General features: G+C 34.1%; 1 protein-coding gene across 1 annotated transcript; it reads right to left on the bottom strand.

The window, feature by feature from the left end:
* Nucleotides 1-1,662: 1,662 nt before the first annotated feature.
* On the bottom strand, nucleotides 1,663-8,758 carry HMT-1 (Homocysteine S-methyltransferase family protein). Its single transcript, XM_085711527.1, has 8 exons — nucleotides 8,694-8,758; nucleotides 5,377-5,539; nucleotides 4,867-4,923; nucleotides 3,531-3,736; nucleotides 3,304-3,433; nucleotides 2,309-2,512; nucleotides 2,140-2,211; nucleotides 1,663-1,941 (listed from the first exon to the last, which is right to left on the bottom strand). The coding sequence occupies exons 1-8, from the start codon at nucleotides 8,756-8,758 to the stop codon at nucleotides 1,798-1,800; spliced, it is 1,041 nt and encodes a 346-aa protein (XP_085567653.1). The 3' UTR covers nucleotides 1,663-1,797.
* Between the last annotated feature and the right edge of the window lie 490 nt (nucleotides 8,759-9,248).

The raw sequence follows: 9,248 nt of genomic DNA, 5'->3' as shown, positions 1-9,248 counted from the left end.
TCTATTTATGAGATATCTTTGCATTCTGTTTCTCCCACAAATGATGAGAAATGCTGTTTCTCGCTTTAGCATGCTTCTCGTCATATTTACCACATTATTATTCTTTCTTTACGAGATACCATTGTGTTGAGTTGTATATGGTGTAGTAACTTCATGATTTATGCCATTTGATGAGCAAAAATCATTGAACTCAATGGAGGTATACTCACCTCCTCCATCGTTCTTAATCTGCTAATTACCTAACCACTTTTACTGCTGAACTAGCTTTCTAAACTTCTTAAAAACTTTAAACACTTCACTTTTCTTAGCTAGCAAGTAAATCCATAACTTTCTAATATATTTATCAATGAATGTAAAAAATAACTATTTCCTCCTAATGATTTTACCTCAAATGGTCTACTCACATCGGAATGAATCGCTTCAAGTTTCCTAGTTGCCTTGAAAGGTACCTCGGCTTTGTATGAATTTACGGACTGCTTCCCGGTACAACACATCTCACACACTTCACTAGGAAACTTGATCTTTGGTAAACCTTGCACCATTCTCTTTTCACTAAGCATATTCAAATCTTTGAAGTTGATATGCCCATACCTAATGATAGGTCATCTTACGTTATTATTAGCATGTTTTTCAATATTTTTCGTAGGTTTTACCGGCAAAACGAGAGGAGTATTAGAGTAATTGCCTATGATTTCGGGACATTTGTAATGTTTTCTATATTTGAGTCCGTAATTAGAGTTTTCCCTAAAAATAGCAATTTTAGGGTGTTCTTGATGTAATTCACGAAGAAATCATGCAAATCGGCAAAGCAAGACATCCGAAGATTTATGTGGTCCTTGGGAAAATGAAGATTGAAGATTGAAGATTCAAGAGGCCTCGGGAGACGTTACAAAGGGAGAAATTATGGTCTCAAGTTCCAAGACATCTTACATTGAAGAAAACACCAAAACGGGCGAATAAGACGGGCATTTCAAGACTGAATTTACACCGAAGCACCTAGGCGCTTCGGAAAACGATTTATGAATTGGTAGGAAAAACATTTAATGAAATGTAGGGACTGCCCTTCAAAGGGGCGCAAAATATAAGGACTAAAAACATATTTAACCCAAAGAAAAAACAAGAGATGGAATAAAATATCATTCTATTCTTGAGTGTAAACCTCAAATGTTTTGAATTCTATATTTATAAGTCAATATTACAAAGAGTTACAAGATCACAAAAGCCACAATAATGTATCCTCTAAAAAGAAAAAGCCACAATAATGTAGATTAACGTACACACCTTGTCTTCTAATATCCCTGTTTTATGTAACTTACAGACATCCATTTTTTGAATAAATCATGTATGAGATTATTTTCTAAAAAAATGATTTATGAATTTTGAAAATTAGTAATATCTGTAGTTAAACCTGGCTATCATAGGTTTTAGTGTGCGTGAAGGGTTATTAGTAAAAAAATATTATTGAAGAGTATTAGATATATAACTCATTTTAGATATAGATTACTAAGTAAAATTCATATAAATTTTACTTAAGTGTCTTGCAGCAGGTTTCCACACTTACTGCTATTCTTTACTTTGCATAGCAGCAACTCCTCTCTCTGAGCCCTACACTACACCAACTAACCCAGTATAAGATTTACGCCGAATTTTACCACAGGTAACTCATGGAAAAGACTCTATTTGCTTTCAACTTGAATGAATAAACTTAAAGCAACTACAATTTAAAACTTGAAAATCTGGAAAATTCCTAAACAAAATGTCGCAAATTGAAAACTTAAGTTACATGAATGAGTGCAACTAAATATTTTCTCTTAAAGCATTTGAAATAATTTGAATGGTGGAGGGTGTAGTCCGGCAACAACCTCCTATAATTTTAGCTCCTAAATCACGCCATCTTGTCGCATGAAATCCAAAATCATCATCATGAAAACACTTGGATGGCTGTCAATGAAAAGAAATTTTAAAACACAATTAGACTGACGTGTAAAAGATATCATTTAATAGGAAAGTTAATGTGTTTCAAATTGGATTGGAAGCTCTACAGTCGGCTGCACCATAGATCCAGCTGTAGAGAATCCGGTTATCAAAGAGTGCGAAAAATTAAAGGAATGACTGAGGGAGGGAGAAATTCCGACTTACTAGCCATTTTTTCGCGATACCATCCCATACCTCGCCGCTGTTGGGATAGACAACAATTGCCTTGTTTGTTAACTGCAAGAATAAGACTATTAACATTCCGCTCTACTATAATGAGGACTACAATTATTTTTCAAGTATTAAAACTAATGACATGAGGTGTAAGAGGTACCTGCTTAAATTTGGAGATGAGACTTTCCATAAAATGGGGAGGTGCACAGTTTATACCAACTGCCTCTACTTTGTTACTCTTATTTATTACTTCAAGACAGTCTTGGAAACTCTCACCTGAGGGAGCATTTTCACCATCAACGGATGTAAAGCAGATCCAAGATGGGATTTTAACATTTATTTCTTCCAGCAGTTCAACACAAGCCTGCAATGAAAAAGGTTGCATATGAATACCAATGAAGTTTCGTAAAGTTTAGCTGTTAAAAGTCAATTGAGATAGGTAGAAAGTTCAGATTCATAGTGAAAGAGTTTTGATCAGAGTATTAGCAAACTTAGAAATCAGTTTACAACTTTAGACATTTGGCCATAATCTATATAAAAATCTCATTTAACAACTCAAAATATAATAAAAAATTATGCAAATAGCTTTTACATATAGCTACATCATGAAATCAGGTAAGAACTTGAAGAGATTTTCCTTTCAGTACATAAATATCACTGTTTCATCTCAGCAATATCTTTTTTTAATAGAATCTCAGCAATATCAATGATACCAATGTTCAATAATTGAGAGGCTAAGAACTTGTTTATTTGGGGCCGGTAATTTTCAATTTGTTTTGACACTTTCCCTATTATTGAGAAATTTATAAACTGAGGCTTCTAATTCTTAGTGTGGATGTTGCTCCCTTAACTGGTCATGTTGCAACAAGGAGAACTGTCATTGAAACTGTGCCAGAGAGATTACACTACATGAAATTGAAAAAGTTCAAAGGACCAAACAGAGGAGTTAGTTTGTGGAAATAAAGAATCAAAAGAGTAAGATAGGTTGTGATTGATTTTAAAATGCAAATGTCAGTGCAAGAGAAATGTCAAGCAGAAGTCAAAAATTACAGAAGCGGCAATGAAATACATTATTAGTTTGCAGTAATTATGGGCTTACAGCATGGTATGGTTATCTACCTACAAAACAAGTTTACTTTGCTTAAAAGAAAAGACCTGAGCTTCAAGTTTGTTTGGAATGGTCTCAAATGCAAGCAAATCTGGACCAGCTTCAACAAGAACTTGCAATCTCCGACGATGAAAATCCTTCAACTTCACCAAACTCACATCTGGTCCATACAGTCCCCTACAAGAAAAAGATGTCAGCACAAACAAATACCAATAACAAACAAAATATACACAAATGCAAATCCTCTGCAGCCACTTAAGGAGTGTAGAAGCACCTGTACTCTGATCCATCAGCAAGATAAGCACCATAGCTTCCAATAGAGGCTGCAACCAAAGCTCTTCTATATTTGTTTCCAGGATTTCTTTTAGCTGAAGACAAGAAACTGTCACGAGCTTCAACTGCCAACTTGACACTCCTCTGCAATAGCGATTCCCCTTCTTCAGTGGACAGTCCCTTGGACAAAAATCCAGGAAGTGTAGCCTATAATTATAAAAAATTTCATTAGAAAACTATATACTTTGGTCTACAAAATCAGGATTTTAACTTGGAATATATCGAAATTCTCAGATTCAGTAATTGGAAGTAATGAATTAGAGAAAATTACAAGAAATAGAAAATACTTCAAATGTTATGTGAATTGACAAGCTGAAAGGCACGTTTGCTTATTCTAAACAGTCAGAGATTTATATTCATACATTTAGTGGAGGATTGTACCATAAATTTCCTTAGCCAGGAATTTTATATTAACTTGAGTGGAACTGATTGTTCTGTTCTACCATTTCAGAAACCAACATAGATATAAATTATAGAATTATCAGATCCATCAATGTTAATCCATGTTGTGTGTAACATAATGAAGCAAAAACCACTCAAGTGCATTAAACATGTGAATAAGGAAACCAAATATGAACTTAAGAACAGATTGAATTAGTGCCCACGTGGTTGCAGTCGTGGTTATCCATGAATGGTATCCATGTTGTGATCGCTATCGCGGAAGCGGTCATGACCATTGCAATTGAGGGTATTGCAATTGCGACGTATTTCTTTTATTAGCATCAAATATTATAATTTATTACAAGTAATAACTCACATATCTTATTTACTCTCTAAAATCTCATATCTAACTATCTACCTCATTATCAACTCTCCGTCACTTTAAATATCTCTAAACTTTTAAAATACTCTGTGTGTTACCTATCTAATTATCAACAATAACATGTATGATCACTACATACTCAGTTGCAGCCTGATGCGGTGCAATGCAGCCTTTGCACCGATTACATTGCAGCCTGATGCAATTACAGACACTGCGCCACATCACGCGATGCAGCCCGCAATTTCAAACCTTTTCATCAAATAATAATAAAAATGTTCTTATAATCCTATAGATGTATGTGCAGATGTTAAAAGAGGTATATCATAATAAAAAAAATTGAGATGCATTAACTAATTTTACATGCATAAGATATCAAGTTCATCTCTCGTAGCAAATGCTAATAAAATTGACACATTACATTGCACAAATGACAAATCTTTTGAAAAGAATCCAAACTCCAAAGTATAAAGGAAAACCTAAACTCTCACAGTTGTGTACAAAGTCACAAACTTACCTGGTAAGACGAAGTAACCAATATATCTGCACCAGCTTCCAAATATTCCAAGTGAACCTATAAACAATTAATTAATTAATAAAAAAAAAACAGTGAATATTTATCATTCTAGCTTAACAAAGCTCCCGGGTTCGAACACAGCTTAGTCATGCAGTATCATTAACCCTCCTAGTGAAAGTTTGCCGCTCATTTGTGTCCATAAGACTCGGTAAATTATTCTCGAGGATGCCACAGATGGCACCGAGGTCCCGGTAAAAAAAGAAAAAACAGACATTAAACCAAAGAATGAAGCATGGATACGCACATCAGACACAACACGATACTGACACCGCTAATAATATTAGAAAATCACATAATTTAGTATAATCCATGCGTCTGCCGAGTCAGACACCAACGAGTGTCCGACACCGTGACACGTCCAATCCAGCGTGTCCGTGGTTCACTTAACCAGGGTTTACGAAAATGAAGAAAAACAGAGAAATAGACGAAATAAATGAGGGAAGAAAAAACCTTCTTAATAAGATGAGGCTGTTTGATCAAACAAATAGCACTCCAAAGAGGATCATTGATAAAAGCACCATGTGTTTCAAGCTGTGTAGCAAATCCACCATCTGTAACAACACAACCACCTGAATTCTCAATTAGATCTTGTAACAATGACTTTTTTCTCGCCCTTCATATCTCTTCAACGACGTCGTTTCTCTGATTATTACGAAGGGAACAGAGCACGTTGTTGTTATAAATTACAATGTTGGTGGAGACAGAGGCTTGTTAATGTAACGTTGAATGAAGGGTTGGGTGGGTAGGTGTGAATATGGACGAAATAGCATTCAGGTTCTTTGTCGTAACAAATATAGAAAATTGTGTAAGAAGGTTTATGACGCTGTTTGTATAGTTTGGTTTGAAATTGGTTGCAATTTACGATAACTAACTATAAGTGCGTGCCAGTGTGCTGACCCACGACACATCACCGTCCACCGTAAATGATGCCCACGATTTGTTTGAATTTTTTGAAGAATTTTTATTTTATTTTTATATTTAAATGAATGGAGATATACTTGCTTTGCCCGAATAAATATTTGGATGCACACACAACATTAAAAAAAATAAAAAATTGAATTATTTCAATTGATGTGATTAAATAATTATTTTTCATTTTTTGTGAGAGTGTTTATATAATATTGATTTGTGATTCTGTATATGAAAGATTTTCTCTAAATGAATGTATAATTTCATCAAATTATAATTATATTCTATTTTATTTAAGCACAATATTTAGCTCAACTCACGAAGCACAATATTTAGCTCAACTCACGAAAATACCAAAGTTGACACTTATGTGTTTGAACTTGTCATTTCGTTTATAAAAAAAATAAAAAATAATCTATTGTATTTAATGGTTGTATTTTTAAATTTTTACAATTATCAAGCAAATTAATATATTTTGTTATTTTTAATAGTTTTATTATTTTATTTTTTTTAACAATGCAAAATGGAATATATTAAATTACCAAGAGTGATTCATCTCGCACAAGACGTGTAAAACAAGAACCACTCGAACACAATTCAAATTCAAGTCTCAAGTGCCATAAAAATCAGCACGAAATAGAAATTACAATGAAGATTACATCCTGCCACCCATGCAATGTAAAGGGTGCCGCCATCAGTCATGATAAATGAAGGCAAAGGAATGCATATTGGTCTTTAACCACGAAAAAGACATTAATTTAACGTTTTCTCGCTAACCGAAAACTCTATTATTTCTTTCCTTCCAAATAACCCAGACACAAGCAAGCCGCATTATCTTCGGGAAAGAATGAGCAAAACGCGGTAATCCCGCCAAGTGTCCAAACCGAAGAAGATAATCACTAACCATGTCAGTGCAACAAATGAAACATGAAGCCACCGATATATAAAGGTCCACACGCCGCCAAAGATGTTGCGGCCAAAAAATAGCCGCATCCACCGACACGAGAGGTTGTCATCTTGATGTAAAACTCTCTGTCGAACTAAATTGTCTTTGCTTAGTAGTCTATTGCGAAGAAGTCTCCAGGCAAACACCGACACCTTTGAAGGTACATACTTCGTCACACTAATTCGAACAAACCCCTCTCGAAGGTGCATATAACGTCGTGAAATACCGATAAGTCCCCTTAACAATAACCGTTAATAGGATCAAGGATCCACCTCCTCCGTCAATAGAATGTTCTTGTAAAACAATATTATGCAACAAAGCGAGCACTCCGTAAAAGACTCATCCTCCCAAAATGCTAACGAGCACATCTAGAACATTCTTTCGGCATTTTAATAACCATCTTTCATGGGAATCCATATATTCAATGCATTAAATTTTGTAATATTTGATTGAAACAATAATTACTAAATTTGGGATAGAGATACTAACTTATTTATTATGTTCTTAATCATTTATTATCTCGTATGTGGATAGGCGGCGCAAACATGTTCGTCTATCCATTTATATATTGCATTAATTGTTTAAAGAAAGATACATGAACTTTGACATAAACTATTATAAAATATTGAGTTTAATATGTTTCAGGTCCTATAAATATGCAAGCTTTGAACAATAGTCCTTACTTTAATTATAATAAATTTTTGGTCGCCAACGTTTTTGGTCGTTATTAAATTTGGTTTCGCCGTCAATTGTTGTTGATTGGGCTAACGAGAGGTGAACACGTAAACACCACATTTTTTTTAACAAAACCATATTATAAGACTAGGCCATAGTAATGGGCTTTAACCCGATCCGAGAACCGTAATGACCCGAACCGAGACCCATAGATAAACCCAAGACCATCTCGCTTAGGATCGGCCCTAGGCGTAAGCGGGGGTGCGACGGCCTAGGGCCCATGCAAATAGGGGGTCCAAAAAAATTATGGTGGGGGTGTATATAGACAAATTTGGTTTATGGAGGGTATATATAGCATAGTTAACCAAAAGGCCCCAAACACGGTGATATTTATTATCCAATAAATTGTGATAATTTTATAACAAAACAAATTATATTTTTGTTGAAAATGGGCATACTATAGAAATTAATCCTAATCTTGTCTTTTAAAGGTTCCAAAAAATTAAATTATATCAATATAGTAATGTCAACTTTCTTGAAATTGTGAAGATGTAAAGTCACATTTAAGTTATGGAAATGGTCAACACCATAAAAGCTTTTTACTAAATAAAAGGTGGTGGAGTTTTTTTTACCATAGGAATTCTATGGAAGAGAATAAGTTTCTCTTGAGCCTATAAATAAAATAGTAACAATTGTTATATAAATAGAGTCTACTATGTATTCAGAATGCAATCCCCATAGAGAGAAATATACAACAAGAATACATTAAACAATTTCATCTTTATTTTAGTTGCGTAATAATATTGTTATTCTGATACCTAACGGTGGTATAAGAGCTTTTGGTTCGCTATCGAATAACAATATTATTACGCAACTAAAATAAATATGAGATCGTTTAATGTCTTTTTGCAGATTGCATCAGCAACATCATCAAAATGAAGCGAGTCGACAATATTGTTATTTTTAATGTTGATGATGACTTGATCATATGAATCGGAGTAAACTATGAAGTAGAAGTTATGCACGTTCATTTTCATCTATCGTGAAATCTGCGAGGTTGTAAGTTGAGCAAATAGTGTATTTATGGTATTTATGTGATTTGTTATTGATATGGACTCATTCATTCGGAGAGTGTAGAGCCTCCTTTTTAAGAAAATTCTTGTGTGAAGTGACTTGACCTCGTACAATTTAATAAGAGCATCCCGCATCTCCTTTGCGGTACTTTTTCTCTGCATACTTGACAATACCGAGTTTGTCATTGCTAAGTGAAAATTGGCAATTGGCAACATCGTTGTCATCCATCTCTTTCCGCCGTTGATTAGTGATATATGCAGGTCTACCATCAATTGCATCTAGGCTATTTTATTTTCTTAGAACCACTTATCTTTAATTTCCACCGTAAGAAATTACTTCCATTAAAATTCTCAATCTTAAATTTTGTTGCCATGGTTTTGAACCGGATTACACTATTTTATCGTGTACAATACAACATATGTAAGCAATATTGTATGTTTTATCGTATACTTGAACAAATCTAGTACATGTTAACAATCATTACAAAAGTATACAACCACACGTGAGAATAGTAACCGTGAACAATAATAGCAACGGATTATTGATAACGAACCAAAAGCTCGGATAACAATAATCGAAAGGATTGCATAATTGAATCTAATAATGCAAAATCATGCGAGACGCATTCATGATCATGAAACCGATGTGAGACGCATTTATGATCATGTGGCCTACTCATCTTCTTTTGTTTTGTTTTTTATCAATAATTGCATTGACA

The sequence above is a fragment of the Medicago sativa genome, chromosome 5 (assembly GCF_051527215.1).
Source record: "Medicago sativa cultivar Bolivia chromosome 5, Bolivia_mono, whole genome shotgun sequence".
In the NCBI taxonomy this organism is placed as follows: Eukaryota; Viridiplantae; Streptophyta; class Magnoliopsida; order Fabales; family Fabaceae; genus Medicago; species Medicago sativa.
Note: the sequence above shows the minus strand (reverse complement) of the source record. Positions and strands in the feature narration are given on the sequence as shown.

What these genes read in the sequence shown, in the direction of transcription:
- HMT-1 (XM_085711527.1), bottom strand. Translation starts at nt 8,758, where the DNA reads ATGGATGACAACGATGTTGCCAATTGCCAATTTTCACTTAGCAATGAC. An exon ending in GACAAACTCGGTATTGTCAA is followed by an intron (nt 5,540 to 8,693) that starts GTATGCAGAGAA and finishes AGAGATATGAAG; the next exon opens with GGCGAGAAAAAAGTCATTGT. An exon ending in AGCCTCATCTTATTAAGAAG is followed by an intron (nt 4,924 to 5,376) that starts GTTTTTTCTTCC and finishes AATTGTTTATAG; the next exon opens with GTTCACTTGGAATATTTGGA.